At 30.3% G+C, this 22,289-nt stretch overlaps 1 protein-coding gene across 3 annotated transcripts in view; it reads left to right on the top strand.

Annotated features, from left to right (window-relative positions):
• The window catches only part of CSMD3 (CUB and Sushi multiple domains 3), a gene marked incomplete at both ends in the record, with an annotated part of 1,157,568 nt that overhangs the window by 376,768 nt on the left and 758,511 nt on the right, over positions 1 to 22,289 (top strand). For all 3 annotated transcript variants that reach the window (XM_081266797.1, XM_081266796.1, XM_081266795.1), the window contains one exon: positions 2,344 to 2,456. In XM_081266797.1, coding sequence (XP_081122923.1) covers positions 2,344 to 2,456 — 113 coding nt within the window. The remainder of the gene's footprint in view (positions 1 to 2,343; positions 2,457 to 22,289) is intronic.

The raw sequence follows: 22,289 nt of genomic DNA, 5'->3' as shown, positions 1-22,289 counted from the left end.
TTCATATAATTTTTGTTTTTACATATATTGTTATAGAAATTTTGAGAGGCAACATTCATATAAACTTTGTTTTTACAGTGTATTTTTATAGTTGAATTTTATTATTGATTATTGTTGTTAATCTCTTACAGAGTCAAATTTATAAAATGGTCTTCTTTATAAGTATGTTTTATAGAAAAAAAATCTATCTAGAGTTTGTAAGTATGTACCCTTATTTGTTCAGTGCAGTTCTTGGAATCCATCACCCACGGATACAAGAGGGACAGTTATTTTCTCTCATTTCATCCTCTGTTTAACTGACACCATTTCTACATGTCATGCACATTCTGCCTTTTGCTTCTGCAGCTCTACTTTTTTGAGTTTTTCCCATTTGGATTCCTACAAGTGAATTCAAGATACAAACTTTAGTTGTATAATAGTTATCACTTGTCTTGGTGTACCTCATTGGTGAAAATATCTTAGGTGTCCTTGGAAAAGCTGGAAAGTTTATCCTTTTTTATTGAGTTGTTCATTTCATCTTCTTTCTCCTATCATTTTTCTTAATGTTACTTTTCATCTATTGGATCTTTTAAAGGGTCTATTTCCAAACTCTGTGCTTCAGTGTATTAACATCATCCATATACTATAGTCTCATTACATTTAGAAATGTGTGTCGTCTAGCAAAATAACTTATACTTCCATAACTTACACATAAATTGGATACTTATGCTCCTCTAATCAGGGAATTTACCTGAACCAAATTGTTAGTCAAAATTTGGTCTGAGCCATACCACTCTATAGAAAATATATTTGAATTAAATTCAAATATTTTTTCACAAAATTGCTGTTTGAACCAAGCAAACCAACAAACCCAGGAAAATATAACCTGGATTTTTTTGTAAGGTAATAGAATAAAATATAAAACTTGAGTCTTAAAATTGTATACAGGTCTATTTTATGTCTTTATTTACTAAATTCAGACATGGAAACACTCTGGCAGCTGAACCAATAACAAGAGAAAATAGACAATTAGTAGGAAAGAGAAAATTTGAAACCAGGGATGGAAATGAGAAATGTACTTGATAGACCCCAACTTGTATAGGTTGGAATCAAACATTCTATATACAGCAGACACAAAGATGCAATAGAAGTGAATTTATATTCAGTGAGCATGCACTAGAAATAGTGGCTAGCTTCTAAACATCCTAGGAAAGGTGAGTTTTCAGGGTTAAGGGTGATTGATGGGTGTTGGAAAAGGGTCTTTGCATCAACACACATATCCATCATCTCTAATTACATGTGCAGTTACATATTTTACATCCTATTCCTACCAGGTCCCTAGCATAACAGATTGCCAAGCAATGAGAGGAGAATTGTAACCCCTTCAAACTACCACACAGATACAATCACAAACTGACAAATCAGCCATTTTTCCTTCTGAGAAAGAAAGGTATGAGCTTAAAAGAATGGTGTAGACAAAGACTTTACTAGGAAGCCTTGATCTAAAAGTCTCCTGCAGTAGGTGATAGTCTTGCTTTTAAGAATCTTTTACCATGATTTGTATCATGCATATAGAATTTAAATGGTTAGGTATACAGAGGAAATATATGAGGGAGATTTTTCTTTATTGAATGAAATCAGAAAAACTGCCTTGCTGGAAATCGTAAAAAGATTAAGTAGCAAAAATTACTCCCTATTTTAATCAAGACTAATATAAAGAGCATAAATTCAATAATTTTACTTAACTTGTTTTAAGAGATTATTAAATGCCATCCTTGTGAAAAAATATGTCAAGACTAAATAAATATTCCAGACAAATGTTTTGTGACTATCCATTGGAGTAGGGTTCTAATAAATTATGGTAGTATAAAATATAAAGAAAGCTAGGTAATTGTGAAAATTTATGATACTATATATATGGATTATATGAAAAATATCTAACTCAATATGGGATATCAATTTCTTTGAAGAATTTCAGTTTTGTAACTATATTTTATCAATATGTTTATGAGGAACACAATGACCAGCACCATCAGTTAAGCACCAATTATATTTATTATTATCAATATAGTAAATGTATTATTGGTGCAATAAATATGAGTGAATAAAAAATCATATGTGGTTGAAATTTTACAATTTACTTTGTTAACATTCAAAACCTGAATTGGAACACCGAATTTGAAACTATGCTATTCTATGATTAATTTTACAATGCATAAAATAAATTTCACTTATTCTTAAAAGTTGACAACACAAAGTCATAATTTTTGTACAGGTTGATACTTTTTTGGTTCCAATTCAGTGAAAATTTTTTACTGCTGAAAAGCTTTTTAAATTTTTATGTTGTTGTCTTTCATAATTCAGGTTATCTGGAATGAATATACCACCACCAATTATCAGCAACAAAAACTGGCTCAGACTGCATTTCGTTACAGACAGCAATCACCGATATCGTGGATTTAGTGCTCCATATCAAGGTACATTTAATAACTACCTTTTCCTTTCTTGATGTGTAAAATTATTTTAGTATGCACAACTGCATTTTCTGATGGAAAAAAAGATGTCAATATAAATTTAGCATTTATAGATGGTAATTTGAATAGGCAAATGTCATTCTCTTGCTGAGGAAATAATGTGATCATAACTAAATTGCAATATTAAAGTTAGCTGATTTTTACAGCACAATATCTAGATTAAGGAATCAGATGACTCAAAAAGATAATATGTAACAGATATAATATTCTGATGTAATATGGTGTTTAATCGATTTGGGATGCTACTAGAAACTGGACCACAAATAATTGTCTGCAATTGTAACAGGCTCTTCATCACTTGAAATCCATTTCTATACACAATGTGCTTATTATTGTTAGTTTAATGAACCTTGCTAGGAATCTTATTTACCAATTTTATTAACAGGTACAATTTTGTATATGTAGAATATAATATTTTGTGTATTAACTTTGAGAAAAATCATTGAAACAAGATTATTATGAAAATAGAGTACAAATGAAAAAGTAACTTTTACATTGTTCAGTTTTATTATGTGGATTTAGTGTACTTTATCCTAAGATTGTTTATTTTAATAATTTATTTCATTCCAGTAGTGTATCAGCAATTTTTCAGGTAATAGTGAGTATTACCATAGTTATATTTGTTCATTTATCAGTTTTTTTGTTTTTGTTTAAAAAACACTTTCCTCTTTAGTAGTCTGTGGTCTTTAGCACTTTGCAAATTTAATATGGTGACTTTAGGAAGTTCATAACTAGTAAATAAAACAACATTAGACCATCATTTACTAGACTACATATTTTAGCAATTAATTTATATTTTGAAGATCAGTAACTTCTCTGCAGCTGTTTGATCATATTTTTCTAATAACAGCAACGGATTAATGTGAATTCTAATTTGACTTTTATAAAACTACCTTGTAATAAAAATCCTTAGGAAATTAACTTACAATAAAAATTTTAGGCAAAATCCACCTCAGAAAACCTACAATAATTTGTTTCTAAAGCAGTTTAATTGAATGGAAAATGAATGCAAATATCCTTTAAAGTTCTGTGGATTTCTTAACATTTTTCATTATGTCAGTAAGTCATAAATATAATATAATATAAAATATAATATAAAATATTATATTTTAAAACTTTAAATATATTTATAGAAAGATCTGTTTTCATATATATTATTAAAAATAACAATCCAAATATGCTAATTTGAATCTGACCAAATTAAAACAGTGTCACTCTTACATTTGCAAAAATATTTTATCCAGGTTCCAGTTTTAATTTCTTAAGTCTTTGTGCACTTCAGAAATCAGAGGATATTGGTTGAAAAGAAATATTATTGCAAAGCTTCTTTTTCTCTAGACTGACTCCTTTCCTTGTGGAATTTTCAACCACATGAGTTTATAGCTCTGATTCCTCTCTGCAATGAGGTAAAGCAGATGGAACAGCAGGAATTCAAAAGACTATCCCCTTTGATTCATGTTGTGATCTTTCCTATTAGATTCATGGAATCTTTCAGTTGAATATCTTTTACTTTTTCTGAGTGCAAATAAGGTAGCAATCATTTTACACTTAAATATAAAAGTTGGAGAAAAATAGATTTATCTCAAACATTAAATGGCACTCAATTTATGCAATATAATTTCATGGAACTTATTTTCAGATAGGGTTGTTTTGCATTGTAAAATAACAGCACAAAACTGCCACTAGATTTGTGTATTTAATTATTATTTTTAATATTCCACTCATTGGTTTTAAATTGACATTTATAGAATTTTCAAAACTCAGTATTATTTTCCAGCATGGCCTGTTTGATTTTAGCACTGAAAATTACATAATCAATTAATTTATAACAACAACAACAACAAAAAACAATAGAAAGGAAGTGTTTTATGGGGTATGGTCTACTCCTATTTTCAGCAGAAAAAAAGAGGCTTAAAATAAGGTAGGTTTTAGTGTAAACTTTATCCACAGAACACAGAGGAAATAAAATGGTCTAAGAAAATGGAAACTATGATTTTATAAGATGTAGGGAAAGTTTTATTACCTAAAGTGTGCCTTTGTATTGTATCCTTTTAAAACTTTCCTGATCAGGTTTAATTTTTCTAGTTGTATTATATCCAAATAATATTTTACTTAGCACAAATTCTTGGAGAAGTAATTTTTGAAATCAGAATCAAATTTAAAAAATTGTATTAAAAAAACACTGATAAAACCGATTTAAATGTCTGCAAAACTCATAATTCTGTTATGAAAAAAAATAGGTACCCTAGCATGAAAGGGTAATCTTGCTTTTTACATTGTTCCATATCACTATTTCGTTTCAGTGGTATCTTAATTAAGATCAATGTAAATGGAACATTTTGTGGAAGATATTATATAAAAGTCAAAATCAAGTCTACACAGCTCGGCTTCTTAATAACTCAAATACTGAGTTACTATCAGTAATTATCATTGATTTAATTATAATTTTGAATGCATTTAATCTTTTAATGGAGCTCCTGATTTCCTAACACTGATTATTTTCTTTATAACGTTTTATTTCATCTGTGTCCTTTACTAAATACCATAAAAATTAACTGCAAACTACTAAAGGGTTCAATAAATGCAATTAGCTATTTTTTATGGTTTGTTCCATAATTGATGGAAAGGCATATAGCTATATACCAATGTACTTTTACAAACAGAACCACCTTTAAGTTGTATTATAAACTAGGTTCTTGATTGGCTTAAATATTGTCTATTTAAATATGCTTAAGTAGAAAATGAGACTACAATGCCAATAAGTACAGTTCTATTCCCATTCAAAAATACTAAGAAAAGTTGTGATTTAAGTACAATGTTTTTTGATATATAAAAGTTTTCCTCACTGAGGTTTTACATTGAGTATGTCTACTCCAATAGAACATAAATAAAAGCATCTCTTTTTTTCTCCTGAGTTTATTTATACTGAAAATATGTTGTTTGAAAACTTTTTTATCATCTCCTTTTTGATTTTAAAATTTTCCTCTTTAGTTTGCAGTTCCTTTCCAAAGAAAATCATTTCCATGTTATTGTACTATATGTGTCATTGTTTTTTTATACTGTTGCCATATTCAAATTACACCAATAATTTTTTCTAACGAGAATCTGAATTGTTCTACTTTTCACATAAATATTAAAACTTGTCTGAAACTGTGGTGTTTGGAATTATTATTACCTATTTTTAAAAGGATTAATATTGTTGTCACTTGATCTTTGTATAAGCCTAAAATCTAGTTTTTTTCCTTTCCCATGAATACACAATCATATTTTCCTATTTTCTGAATTGAAAAGGGATTTTTAAATGACACTCAATTGTTCAGTACATAAAACATTGCCTCTTGGAGATGTTTATAGAAAAGAATTCTTTTCTAATACATAAGGCTTCATTATTTAAGTATCAAGTATTCTTACAATGTTTTAATTTTAATTTTGGAATAATACACACTTTGCTTTTTTAATGTGCAATTGTGGAAGCTGTAGTTGTAGGATTCATATAATTTTCTTGGACTTGTAAGTTTAGGAACTGTAACATTTCATCAATTACAAATATTTAAATATGTGAGTTTCTTGGTATTCTAGATTAATCCTTCTAAATAGGTTCTATAGGTTTTATCACATTTTATTTATCCCTTTTCTTCCATAATATTGTTGTGCATAATGCTTCTTGTATAGGTAAATATTTTCTATGTTCTTAACCAAGATATATTAATAGTAATACACAATATCTTAAATTTATGTAATAAAATATTTTGCAGATTCTCAAATAGATTATTTCATTTAGGAATCAATTGGGCATTTCTTTTGTAAGAAAACATATTTAATGAACTGAATTTTTAAGCCATATTCAAAATCACCTCCTGTAAACCTCATGTATATAGAGGCAGGCCTTTTACATTTTAGATGTCTTTTAGTTGAAAAACAAATAACTTGGGAATAGTTACCCCATTTTTTATATTTGGGAGGTTTTTGACATAAATGTGTGTATACAGTTACTAAACAAAGACAATAAAATTATTGGGGATGCAGCGTATGATCTTAGGGAAAGAATAGGATTTGTGTGGTTAGAAGATTAGAGTTGAATCATGACATTACTATTTGCTTTTTGAGTTCTCTGAGTCTTGGATTTTTCATGCATAAAAATAAACACAATAGCCAGACAAATTATTGTTCAATTCAGAAGGTTTTAAGACTTCTTACAGTAAAAATAAGACATGCAGTAAATAAAGATGCTTCAGTTGTAAGAGATCATCAACCACATGGGATGGGTGAGAAACTATACATGCTAGCCATGAGGAACAAGTACTTTAAATATTGTGATCAAGCAAAATATTTGAATCCAGGAGCCAAACAAAATATTTGAATCCAGGAAAAATGTTAGATTTTCTCACTAACACAAAGGAGGATGCCCATGTTTCTCAAAGGAAAAACACTTTTGCTTGGAATCTAGTTTAAAACAGAATATTTTGTGAATAAAACTGAGAAACAGTTTCCTTTCTATAACAGATTTTTATATCATAAATCTAGTTCAAGCTTAATAAAACAGCATAGCATCAAAGCAAATTTCTATAAAGGTGATAGTATTTTAATCTTTGCTGTCTCTTGACATGTTTAGCTATATTTTTTCTAACTTTGTTTAAATGTAAGTTTTTCTTATGTCTTCACATATTCATTACTGCATAATATAGGAAATGATATATCCCACCATGCTAATTTTGAACCCCCTTCTCTAATCTGATAACTCTCAACGAGTCATATTTATGATTCCAGGATTCTTTGGAGGAAGTGTGACATGAAAAAAGAAGACCTTTTGGTCTCTGGACACTTTACTTGTACTATACTGACATGGGAATGTTGAACATGGATGAATAACTTCCTTTCCTGTTAAATAGAGTAGATGGAGCTTTGTTAGTATAATTCAATAAGTAATTGATGAATATTAATTTTTATCTTTAAATAATTATATGGTATGGGAAGATTCATGAAGAATATATTTGAATTATTTTCTCAAAATATCATTTTTTTCATATATGGGCCATCTTCATTCTTTTAATCTTATGGAATAATGTATTTATTTGTACTTCCTGAGTTTTGAGAGAATAGGAATCTAAGTTTCATCGGTATATAGTGTTTGAGAATAATTTCTAATCTGTACCATGCTTTCTTTGTTTTTATTTTGATATTATTACCACCTTTATTTCTTTAAGTTCCCATCCATTCTAAATAATTACTCTCACTGGGAAATTCATTTTTAAAATTTTATGTAGAGTAAAAAAAAAATTACTTCTCTCATTGGGCTTGTCTGGTATATAAGATTCATTTTTTAATTAGTACTGTGCCTACAAAAACAGCAGAGATAATCAGAATATCTTAATAGTCAAAATGGTCTATCTAGATAATCCTCTGCCTTTCTAAAGTAACTATTAAAAACTCTGACACCATTCTTCTGTGATATAAACATTTCACAGTCATACCAATATAAAACATAATGCCTTATATCATATCAATAAATAATGAATTAGAGTTAAATTTGTTTAACAAATATGTATGTGTATATATATACACACTTATATTTATATATGTATGTATTGTTTTATTTCTTTTTTATGACGTCCATTGATTTAATTTAAAATAAAGCCAGTAATCCTGGAAATTTTCTAAATGTAAAGAGGTAATTTTAGTTACATAGCAATATTGAAACTGAAAATTTCAACTACATACTTAATTAAATACTAACTTTTGTAAGAATTCTAATCATTAAAATCTTGCTACATATCTCCCACTCTTAATTTTGTTTCATAAATTGTGGATATGTATAATGGTAAACTGGCTAGTTATTTCCCTTCAAATTTCTCTTAAGTATAATTTCCTTTATGAAATGAATATTAATGAGCTGAGAAAAGTTTTGCGTATCAGAAACATTATTAGCATTTATTTTTGCTCAACTCTAAACAAATATAACAATTTCCCATATAATATATCATCTTGCTAAACATTTTAACAATTAATTAAAATTTAAGTCATGTGGTTATGTTTAAAGTAGAAATATAATTTTAAAATATAAACTGAAGTTCCATAAATTAAGTATAATTTTAGTAATAATATTGATTGTTCCTTTATGTTGCCTAGTTGTTTTATAATCCTCTTTCATTATAGTATGACTTAACAATATATATTCACTTTGAGAATACTCAGAATTATTGGTGGACATTACTTGTGAAAAAAGTGTTGTCTTAAATCAGATACTAATAAAGAGTATTACTTAAAATTGGATGATGATAGATTCTGGTGTAAAGTATATCAGGGAGTGTAAAGATAAAATGAATGTACTTGAAATAGTCATAAAATTCAGCATTATAAAGGTTTGATAAAGATTTTTGTTTAAACTTTGTGTTGTTTTCTAAGGAATTAATTCAACCTCTATAGCATTCATTTAAGGGTGACTTTCTTCTTTTAAGAAAACAACAAAGATTTAATGATTATTAGGCTTGTTGTGTTCTTTTAAAGTAAATATTATATATATATATACAAATATATATGTTATTTATTTATTGTTTTATCTATCTATCTATCTATTTATTTTGGAGTGCTGGGGATTAAACCCAGAGCCTCTTACATGCTAGGTAAGCATTCTACCACTGAGATACATCCCCAGCCCAATGCTTTTTATTGATACTCCTAAAAATTTAAAAACAATTTTTTATTAACTTGTTGCAGTCTCACACATTTTGTGAGAATCCAGAAATAGTTTAGTAAAATGATTGCAATTTAGATTACCATAGTAAAATATACCAACTACTATCTTTTATGAATGAGATAAAGTAATCTTATCAATATCAAATTGTCATATATATGTGTGTGTGCATATATGCATATGTGTATATATATGTATATATATACACACACATTATAAATATATGTATATATATACATATATACACACCCATACATATGTGTCTGTGTTTTCTGAAATATATAACTTTGAAAATAGTTGATTTGCTTAAAAGACTAGAAGAATCTTTTACTAAATTTTTAAAAAATATTTTTAATTCATTAGTATTTTAATTAACTTTTATATAGCTATGACCAAAATATCCAACAAAAACAACTTAGAGAAGGGAAAGTTTATTTGTGAGTAAGAGTTTCAGAGGTTTCAGTCCATAGGTAACTGACTCCATTGCTAAAGGTTCAAGTGAGGAAAATATCATGAGGGAAGGACCCAGTTGGGGAAATCTGGTCAACTCATGGCCTGGATGGAAGGAGAGAAGGGAAGAGTGGATCATCTTCCTAGGCACCACACCAGTGACCCAACTCCTCTAGCCCTGGCCCTCTTGCCTACAGTCCCACCAGTCAGTCCATTCAAATGAGGATGGACTGATTAGATCACAGCTCTCAAACTAATCATTTTACCTCCGAATATTCCTACATTAACACAAGCACTCTGGGGAATACCTCACATCCAAACCATAAGAGTAAACATTGAAATAAATTTGTGGAAAAATTATTAGATAATATAGAGTGGCCCGTAAACTAAAAGAATTTATTTTACTATAGAGATAATTTGGTATTTTTTGAAAGATATAAAATATGCTATTTAATTCAGAAGGTTGATTAAATAAAGCATTAAGGGAATAAATCTTCTATACTGATGATTTCTACAGTTATTATTAAATTGTTATTTTTAATGAAAAACAAATGCAAATACAGAAATGTGAAACAAAGCAGTGGTTATCAAAAGGCAGTCAAACAAACTCGCTCAGTGCAGTCACTTTACCTCTGACTCTATCTGCATTAATGAAAGACCTTTTGGGGGATACCTCATATCTAAGCATAACCATAAGCAATTATTATTTACTTAGATATGACTCTGATTCTTGGTGTCTTCATAAAATAATTAAACACGCAAGCACATTTAATGTTGTATCAATATGTAGTACAGGAAAGAATGCATGTCTCAACATCTTTACCGCAATACATCTATACATGATATAGCAGTTGAAACGTAGTCTAGTAAAACAGTAATATTATACTTAATGAAAAAACATTTTGTAATACCTTTATTAATTAAAATTAAATTAATTGAACTTAAAAATTGAGCTACTTTTCAAATACTCAAAAGCCATAATTGGCTAGTGGATATTATATTGGACTGTGTAGTGCTGTACACAAAATGTGCAGATCTCTTATTGACAGCTAAGGTAGAGATACCAAATTATATGGAAGCAGAAAAGTAGTTCAAAATTTACAACAAATACAATGAAAAAAATGTGATAAAGTCATTTTTGTAATTTCTCAGCTTTTAATTGTTATTATTCACTAAGTCATTAAGATTTATTGTGTATGATTATTGCATTTCAGTGTCTGCCACATTCCAAAATTTTAGAAGTCTAGTTAATTTAAAAGAAGTATTTGATGAGTGATATTCCATTGTGTATATATGCCACATTTTTTAATCCATTCATCTATTGAAGGGCATCTAGATTGGCTCCACAATTTAGCTATTGTAAATTGTGCTGCTATAAACATTGATGTGGCTATGTCCCTATAGTATGCTGTTTTTAAGTCCTTTGGGTATAGTCCAAGGAGAGGGATAGCTGGGTCAAATGGTGGTTCCATTCCCAAATTTCCAAGGAATCTCCATATTGCTTTCCATATTGGCTATACCAATTTGCAGTCCCACCAGCAATGTATGAGTGTACCTTTTCCCCCACATCCTTGCCAACACTTATTGTTATTTGTCTTCATAAAAGCTGCCATTCTGACTGGAGTGAGATGATATCTTAAAGTAATTTTGATTTTCATTTCTGTATTTGCTAGAGATGATGGAATTTTTTTAATATATTTGTTGATTGATTGTATATCCTCTTCTGAGAAGTGTCTGTTCAGGTCCTTGGCCCATTTATTGATTAGGTTATTTGTTTTTTTTTTTTTTTGGTGCTTAGCTTTTTGAGTTCTTTATATATCCTAGAGATTAGTGATGTATCTGATGTGTGAGGGGAAAAAATTGCCCCCAAGATGTGGGCTCTCTGTTCATCTCACAGATTGTTTCTTTTGCTAAGTAGAAACTTTTTAGTTTGAGTCCATTTCATTTATTGATTCTTGGTTTTAATTCTTGCACTATAGGAGTCTTATTAAGGAAGTTGGGGTCTAATCCCACATGATAAAGATTAAGGCCTACTTTTTCTTCTATTAGATGCAGAGTCTCTGGTTTAATTCCTAGGTCCTTGATTCATTTTGAGTTATGTGAGAGATAGAGGTTTAATTTCATTTTGTTGCATATGGATTTCCAGTTTTCCCAGTACCATTTGTTGAAGATGCTATCTTTTCTCCAGTGTATGTTTTTTGCACCTTAAGATAATTGTAATTTTGTGGATTAATCTCTGTGTCCTCTATTCTGTACCCCATTGGTTTACCAGTCTGTTTTGGTGTCAATACCATGGTGTTTTTGTTACTATTGCTCTGTAGTACACTTTAAGGTCTAGTATAGCAATTCCACCTGGTCCACTCATCCTGCTAAGGATTGCTTTAGCTATTTTGGGTATTGCTTTAGGTATTTTCCAGATGAATTCATAATTGCTTTTTCTATTTCTATGAGGAATGCCATTGGGATTTTTGAAGGGAATTGCATTAAATCAGTACAGTGCTTTTGGTAGTATGGTCATTTTGATAATATTAATTCTGCCTATCCAAGAGCAAGGTAGATCTTTTCATCTTCTAAGGTTTTCTTTGATTTCTTTCTTTATGGTTCTGTAGTTTTCTTTCATGAGCTAGAAATACTGATGTATTATCTCTTACAATTTATCAGAATGAATATACCTCTTTGAGTTCAAGTTCCTCTCTAGCCTGAAGCTCACTGAATGTTTGTAAGCCAGCTGAGGTATAGTAAACAAATGCATGTACATGCATGCACACACACACACACACAGACTCCCTAGTGGTTGTATAAGATATATCTAAAATTATTTGATATTTTAACAGAAACACCTGAAACATGTTTGTCAAAATCTTTGTCAAAAAATCTGTGATAATCATATGAAAAACCTGTATTGATTTATTGATTGCAGTGAGTGGCTTAAAAATTGAACTGCTACATATTTATATTTCCCACAAAATTTGAGGTGAAATTGATATTTCTCTTCCATTGCCTATGCATGTCTCTCCCAGAACACACATGGTCACTTTTAAAATCACCTTTTTTTCTCATAGACTTTATTAAAATTTATACTTTGAACTTAATTTTGATATATTTATTTATTTTTCCTGGCAGATAAAATTGTATTTATTACATACATCACTGTTTTGAAGTATATGTATACACTGTATAATGTTAAATCTAGCTAATGTGTATTTTATCTTATATATTTATTTTTGTGGTGATACCACATGTCTACACTTTTTAGCATTTTCAGGAATACAGTGTATCCTAATGAACTACAGTTACCATACTGTGACTCATTTATTTAACTTTAAATAATGACCTCTAGGTTCATCCATGTTTTCACAAAAGACAGGATTTCCTTCTTTTTTTATTGCTAAATAAGATTCCATTGTTTATATGTACCATATTTTTTTAATCAAAGAGATAACTGCACTCCCATATTTATTGCAGCACCATTCATAGTAGCCAAAGTATGGCATCAAACTGTTTCCATGAATAGATCTTGAACATATAGTGAAATAAGACACATACAGAAATAAAATTCCCATAAGATCTCACTTATATCTGAGACATAAAATAGTAAAAGTCATGGAAATAAAGAGTTGTATAGTGGTTACAATGGGCTGGAGTGGGTTGGAATTTAGGGAGCTGTTGGTTAAATACACAAAATTTCAACTAGAAACAAAAATTTTAAGAGATTCATGATATAACATAGTGGCTATAGTTAATATTAACATCTGTTCTTGAAAATTGCTCAGAGAGTAGATTTAAGTGTTTAACCACATACAATAAAAAATTTGTGGGTTAATTCATATACTAAGAAGCTTAGTGTAGCCATTTCATAATGTATGCATATTTCAAAACATCATGTTGTACATGATAAATATATTAAAAATAATTTGAAAAAAAACTCCCAAATCTCTTTTCTCATAACATACTTCATGAAATTACATCCTCTGAACCTCATTGGAAGAGTAACCTAATCTGCATTGAGACAGAAAAGCAATCTAAACTGTCTTGTCCTTCAAAGAGACAGAATATAATTTCTTAATATGTCATCCTAGCTGAAAATAGTAAATACAACTGCAAATATACCCATTTTAGCCAGATATTCAGGAAACAGTTAAATTACATTTTAGAGGCCAAAGCATCTGAATACAACAGAGATGTCAAGGATGTAAAAAGTTAACAGAAGGTCTTTCTTTTATTTGACTATTTCTGCTTCCATTCTCATGATTTCATAAAATGTTTTAAGGAGTAAAACTCTAAGACTTGGTTATACCAAATACTTTGGTTATTCATTTAAGGGACTTAATTATTTAGAAGTTAAGTAGTTAAACTCCTCAGTTACTTAAAATTTCCCATTGCAAATTTTAAATGAAATATTCATTATACCTCCAAGTAAGACTAGAATTAGAAATCAGACACAAAAGCTAAGAGATGTGCTAAGTTAAAAACCTTCAAGTTAATCTCTGATACTAGAACTATGGTTCCTGGGTAGCCAGAGAGCAACAAATGTTTGCTCAACCTACTTAATGTCCTTGAAGTTACCATTTGTAGATTCTCCTTTCTAATCTTCTTGAATTATGTGCAGCAAAATGGAATTTACTGTCATTTTCTACAGTTTTCCATACCTTTTCATACTTGCACATACTTTTATTTTGAACTGATTTGCCCTATCCCACAGTTGCCCACATTATCTGAGTACAAACTTTTCCATATTTTTTCTTATATAATAACAATTTAGATATAATCTTTCTTCTTTGATTGTGGCTCTTTTGTGTATATCCTATAGTTCCTTTAAATCAAAATTTATGCTTTATTAACCTTTATAGTTTTTGGATAAAGAACAATGTCTTGGAAATTATAAATTAAGAAGATATCCTTTTAGAATGAGTACCTAGAAGAAATTTTATTTTTTAATTTTGTTCATAGAATATTTTACACTTGTTTTACCTTGTATAAGTCCAGCCTCTTCCAGGTATCTTTCCAAATATGAGAATAAAAAACATTCGTACCAATAGTAATATACAATTCATTATTTTAGTTGACTCTATCAATATTTTCATCATTTAGAAGGAAATTAACTGAGTTGCTTATATATGTATTCTAATTTCTAATAAATATGGCTCACGTGCACAGTGATCTACACTGATCTTCATTATAATATAAAAATGGCTGAATAGATGTAGGATATCAATTTAATAGAAAAGAAACAATATTTTTTGGATTTGGAGACAAACCCTTTACATTTCCAGCTCTTGTAATCTCAATTTTTGAGTTACAATCCAGAAATAGCAGTTTCTAGTGTGTAATATTGTAATAATTATATCCCATGGTATTTTTAATACACCTAAATCATATTCTGCTATTGTAAAATACTGGGAACTCACATAGCTAAATTCCAGTATGTTTATTTTTCATGGAAAATGTTAAAAAATAGCATCGCATGTCTTTATTTATATATTATTTTTATTGATATAATAATAATGGGCTACATAAGTGTGGTTCTTTTGAGTTTTCAGTTACTTTCTGAATCTAGCTATTTTTACAATAGCCTGTTTCTGCTAGTAGCTTTATGAGTATACCCTATTTGAGTTGGGCATGGCTCATGAAAATGTAGGATATGGATTCATATATGCAGTCTGTTTGCTCTCAAAATTTTCTTGGAATGTATAGTCAATATAATATTATACATATACTTGATATTTGGAAGATATATAATAAAATACAATGTAACTTAAGTAATATTAGTTTTAACCATCTTGTGATTATTGATTTGCCTCTTGAGTCAACCCACATTTCCTATTCGCTAAAATTTCTTAGTGAAATATTATCTCTACCTTTTATTACTTCATTAGAGTTGGCATATTAGGTCTGTCACCTGATTTTATTGCTTGTCTATAAGCCATCTTACACAGAATATTAGGGTGATTTTTTTAAATACAAGCAAAGTCAAACTCAAAAACCTCACCACAAATTCCTAGCATATTTAATATACACCTGACTATTTGCTACTGCATGATTAACTCCTATATGTATCACCAAACTCACCCCTACACTTCTCCTCTCCTGTGTCTCAGCAACATAGACTGTCTTTATTGAATTCTTTTCCAGTGAACCTCACATGGTTGGCATATATCTATATCTATATATCCATATGTTTATATATATATATTCATATGTATGTAATTATATATACACATGTGTATATATTTATGTACATAGATGTGTGTATATATACATGTATACACACACATACACACACACACACACACACACACACACATCTCCTCTAAGTGGCCATCTGGCCTTCATTGACTAGGTACCAGATCTGTTATGCTACTTTAAATTTTTTCTTCAATTGGGGGCTGGGGTTGTGGCTCAAGTAGTAGAATGCTCACCCAGCATGTGTGAGGCACTAAGTTCGATCCTCAGCACCACATAAAAATAAAATAAAGATATTGTAACCACCTAAAGCCAAAAAATAAATATTTAAAAACATTTTTTTTCAATTGGGATTTTCACTTTCTTTGTTAATTTATTGATTTATTTTCTCTACCTCCCACCCTGAGTTCCTTGAAAGGAAGATGTTATATGACTTTTCCTCAGCATAGTAGGGCTTAATACATAGTAGTCTCAATAAATATTTTTTAAATGAATCACCCAAAACTATGTTTCCCATCAGATATATCAACTTATTTTCTTTATTCAAGTATTAATACAAATCATGCCATTCTGTAGAATGCCATGATCTCATTTTATTTGCATATCCCATTTTAGTCTTTGCATCCTTGCTTTTTAGGACTTCACAGATGAAATGTTATGATTATTTTGGATACACTTTTCCAGCATTTAAGATAGGCTAAGGGTCACAGAAAAGCATTATTCATAGTCACATTTGTGAAGTTACACTGGCTTTCCCCTGCTGCTTGCAACATCTGTTTCTTTTGGGGATTGTGCTTCTCTGCTTTTAGTATTCCCTTCACTTTTTCTATTATTTATTTGGAACACTGGTTTTGATTAGCCATTTGGATATTTTTAAAAGCTCAGTAGTCATTACACTTTCCATATCTTCCCAGGCAGTTCCTCATTCTGCATGGACCCTGATCCTGGTGCTTAGTGTGGAATCTCTGGTCTGATATATTTACTTTTTGACCTTTGCAAATGTGCCTTCTGGTGCAGAAGCTCCATAATAGTAATTTTTAAGCTTTTTCTTCTTTGGGATGCTCTCAAAGCAAAAGGGTCAGCTTATGTTATTTTACATGTCACTGTGTCATGTATTTCTCCTATTTCCAACAAACAACTGCTATCATAAACTCCTTACGTACACCCACACAGCCACACACACAATACAGTAACATACACATTCACAGAGACAAACAGATATGTTATCCATTAATAGCAAAATTATTTGTCTTACACTAGAATAATATCTTCCTTCTTCACCACTGACTTAGAATAAATTAGTAAATATAGTCCTAAATTCTAACATGGCATAAAGCCTTAGATTTCCTAATATTTAACATTTTGTTGTTATTACCTTCTTGGGCATACCATGTTCTATTTTGCCTTAGGTTCTTTGTATTTCCTGTTCACTCTCGAATGAGTAACTTTTTAGCATTCTCTGTTGTCATCACAGATATCTCCTTCTCAGAAAGGAAAGCTAGTGTGAATTGGATCCCTCAACAATCCAGACATTTACTACCATCACCTTTTATATTTATGCTTTCATTACCTCACATTCTTGAAATTACAGTGCTTTTTATTTTTTCTTCCTTGTTATCTCTTGCTTTCATTTGATCATTTTTACCCAGTGGAATTCCTGAAATGTATTAAATTGTCAATATAGTTTGTAGAAGGGAAGAAAGAGAAGAACAGGGGTAGGGAGGAAGTGGAGAGAAGGAGAAGAAGAAATGAAGATAGAAAAATCTAAGGAAGGGAGGCAGGCAGGCAGGCAACTTATTAAAATAAATGAATTACACAATTAGATTGAATTCTGTATCCTCATAGATTTATTGAACTGGAACGGACCTTAAATATCTTCTAACCCAGTGATTCCTTTCTGGGATTCCCTGGAAAAATAATGATGGTCCACTTTTTTTCCACTATTTTAAAATTGCTTAATTAATATTTCCCATTACAGACTTTCTCCTGCTAATTAAAGTAACAATTTTCTTTACTTGGCACTATAATTAAATTAATGCAATGATGTATTATTTACTTAATGATGAGTAGAAGGGCTGCTTAGGAGGTGCCAGTACTGCTTTTTTTTTTTTTAATTGGCATGTGTTTCTTACTGCAATGTTGATGCAGCTTATTTATAAGGTAGAAAATTTCAAAAAAAAATTTTATAAGGAAATATAATGAAAATTGAACTTCATGATAAAAGTTTTGGTGATTTTGATTACTAATTCTGCCCAAACTTGTTATAAATGAGGAAATTAAAGCAAATTGCCAAAAGTTTTATTCCTAGTTTCAGCATAACCAGTACTGAACCAGAACTAATTTCAAGCAAATGTTATTTATCCTGGGAAATATAGCTCATCTGTAAGGTAGTGCTAAAAATTGTAAATAATCATATTTTTCAAAAATAAAAAGTATGTGTATTAGCATTATATATAGGTTTTAATTACTATAGATCCCTTAAGGCCAGCACAGGAAATGCATCATATAATATTTCTGTACACAATTTTATGATCATATAACAGTATTTTGTATGTATCTAATATTTTGTTTCTGTACACAGAAAATCTTAGTTTATTTTACTGACTAAACTGGAATTCTTTTTTCAGTTTCAAGACGTATCATATTGTTTCATCTCAACTAAGTTCTAGAAATTATTTATTTATATATCCAAGTATTTACTCTCTATCAGGAAAGCCAGAATTGCTCAGATGCAGTAACATTTTATACCAGAAATCATATTTCTGAAAGAAAAATTAAATTTTGGTTAACATAGCTTGAAATATAATTGCACATAAAGATATATGTCAGCTGAGCATTTTTGCAGATAGACTGTAGTTGATCATATGGCATGATTGGGGGCTCTGAGATTTCCTGATGTCCCCCAAAATCCTATGCAATCTTCTAGACAGTGATTGAAATTCTACAGCATGAATTTCATACTCTTAAAAATACCTTAATCAAACTTTCTGTGAACTATATTTTTACCAGTAATACATATTTTTAATTCATCAAATAATTCTACCCACCATTCAAAAAGAAATGATAAAGTAAGTTATTGCAAAGATAACAATGGAAATTAAAAAAAATATATCTTGATGAAATGAATATAGACAGATAATTCTTATGAGCTAAAAAGTCATTTTAAAATCTTACTTAGAGATGACCACAGATAACCACATTTAGGAATAAGTGAAATTTTACTTTTTAATATCGGGAATGCTTTTTATGTTTTCATTAGTGGAAAGAGAATCATATCATTTGATTCTAAGAAGAAAGGAGAGGGAATGTATTGCTAAGTAGAGTGGAGCTGAAGAAGTGTGTTGGCTTTTGGCTTTTATAACAAAGTTCAAATATCTTCTCAAGGCTTGTATCATAATCTGTTGTAGCTTATTATCATAATGCATCCTCTACGTAAACATTCAGTCTAAGTTCTTGTGTTTCCGTACTTGCCATCTGTGCTCTCTTTTCCATACTAAGAAGGCTGTAATTCCTAGAAAGAAATAAAATGTGACTTGCATCAGGTCCTTTAAACATAAAGAATACTCTTTGTGGACTATTTCTTTCCTTTCTCTTCATCTTGGAAATCCCAATTCATCTTTTTGGGTTCAGTCTAAACATCACATTCTTCAGAAAGCCTCTCTATTAAGTTCACCCTTGAGACCAACTTCATGCCTCTGTTATGTACTCATAAAAGTCTGGCATTTCACTTGTTATATCAGTTAACTATGGTTTGTAAAAGCCACCCAAAGTCTTAGAGGCTTAAAATAGCAAGGCTTTATTATTCACAATTCTCTTGATTGCCAGGAGGCTTCTGTGTTCACACATGTAGCTCTACTTAGCTGAAGAGTTGTCAGGGAGGAAGATCCAGTGAAGCTTCACTCAGAGTAATATTCACTGGTCACTTCAGTTATTTTTCTTGTACTTCCTATCTTCCAGTAGGCTCAATGTATCTTCTTAAATGGCAGTCTCTGAGAAACACTCTAAGACAGCTAAGGTGGAAACTGCAAAGATTCAGAACTCACACAGCATCACTTCTGCCCCACTTTGTTGGGTCATAGCAAGTCATGAGAACAGCCCATACCCAAGGGGGTGAGAAATAAACTCTGCCTTTTGAGATTAAAAGGTGCAAAGAAGTAGACAGGAATGGTGGCATATGTCTTTGATCCCAGAGGCTCCAGAGGTTAAGATAGGAGGATTAGAATTTCAAGGTGAGCCTCAGCTATTTTTCAAGGCCCTAAACAACTTAGTGAGACTCTGTCTCAAAATAAAAACAAAAGAAAAATTTGAAAAGGAGCTAGGGATATAGCTCACTGGTGAAGCATCCCTGGGTTCAATTCCCAGCATGCCCCCCCCCAAAAAAAAAAAAAACACTTGCAAAACAGTTTTGGCCATATTTAATCTAATATAACAACATAATACCCTTATATTCTGTTATTTTTGTATATCATTTTGTTTATATTATCACCTTTGCTCACCTTTGAACCCTAGCATGTTATACTACCTACCAAAGGGTTGAAACTTAGTACATATATATTAATTGAACTAAAGAATGTTAGTGATGCTATTGCTATTGATTTTTATTCCTAAAATATGAAATTAAAATATTTTTCTCTCAAAATATACTATCTTCACTGAAAATAAATATTATTTCATAGAAACATACAGCACAAGAGACTGTGGATCATAGTTATAAGGAAATAAGGTAAAATGCACAGGTGATAGTTAAAAGGAAGCAGTATATCACCAAGATTAAGAGTAAAATCTGTATAATCTGACAGTTGGAATAAAAGTCCCAGATAACATGCCTGCCTTCTTTCCTTCTTTCCTTCCTTCCTTCCTTCCTTCTTTCTTTCCTTCCTTCCTTCCTTCTTTCCTTTCCTTCATTTAATTTGATGGCTCTTTCATTTTATATAAGCTCTCAGTTCAAAAGTCACTTTATTTTCTATCAACTGCTATTGTATTAATCTGCCTATTCTTTGTCTCTCCCATTTGAATGTAACCTTTCTTAGGAAACACACTGTACTGTTCACCTCAGAATTATCTATTATCTGGCAAAGAGTAGTTACTGGATAAATTCTTGTTGCATAAATATGTGGGTGAATGAATAAATGACCCAGGCAATAAATAATAATTGAATGAACATGTAATGAAAAACCTAAATCAAGTTATTCACCCTCATCTATGTTAATTATACTAGTATATACTCAACATGATTTTTATGATGATTAGAGGTAAAGTATTTATAATGGAACTTGCAAAAAAATGATCAATATTGTCAGGCTATGATTATCAGAACTTGAATCAGTGAGGAATAGTTGCTAAGGACTAATGGGCTAGAGGTCCTCATAATAAAGCATCCATTTCCCATCAACAAAAAAATTGATACATGATTAAAAAAAAAAGATTACTCCTTTGACATTTTGTAATGTATGGAGAAGCCCTTGTATGTAAAAGTTAGAAACCAGAAATTTACCAACGTTTTGTTCATGACAAAATTGGGGAAATATAAACCAAACTAGCAATATTATAAAAATCCTCAGGAATGATAATGTGAGTTTTATAACTATTGAGGAAAAATTTTTCAATGATAAGTGAAGTTAGAATTCTGTGAATTGTTTTATGAGAGGAAAAACTCAAATTGTTGAAGGAATGAAGTTTAAGAACATAGAAGTATAATATGTCAAGCAGAAACTAAATTATTTACAAAAAATTAAAAAAAACTATTGAAATGTGGTGTGTATATTTTATGTATTTACAACTCTAAAGAATATGAGATGTAATCAATCCATAGATGTGGATGGATAAGAATATGTTACTTGGTTATCTTTGATATACTTGAGAGTTCCCATCATATTTTTACAGGAGGAAAATTCTATTCAGATCTTTGTGTGTTGGGGGTCTAAGAAGAAACACTGGTCACTTTCCTCTGTCTTTGTATTGCACAAGAAGTCAAGAAGCCTGAACAATGGGGAGAAAGACATCTAGTCATTGTACTACCCACATTTCCTGTGAAGGTAGATGATCCTGTCCTTTCCATGATAGGCCTGAATGAGGCAACCTTTAACTGAAGGTTAGAATCCAGGCTCCTAGACTTTCCCATTTTTCTTAAAGGAATAAAGGGAGGGTGTGCATATATCAGCCTCATTGCCTATCACCAACTCTTACTTCCATCTTTTGCAGTTATTCCTCTCCTCTCTTGACTTCATGTGATCCCCGAAGTCCTAGACATCAGGAACCAAAAGCTACAGAGGGAATTTTTAGAGAGCAGATTTCTTTTCTAGCTTTTTGGGGATATGCCTTTTGAGACAAGGGAATTGCGGAGGAACCTTGAAACAATCAATTCTGTGTTGAGAATGGGAGTGATGGGAAAGAAGGTCAAAACTAAACATATATAATATGCTGATTCAGATGCAAATGTTTTACATGTTATA

Source organism: Spermophilus citellus (assembly GCF_964194105.1).
Source record: "Spermophilus citellus genome assembly, chromosome: 14".
Classification (NCBI taxonomy): domain Eukaryota; kingdom Metazoa; phylum Chordata; class Mammalia; order Rodentia; family Sciuridae; genus Spermophilus; species Spermophilus citellus.
This window is presented reverse-complemented; position numbering and strand designations above follow the sequence as displayed.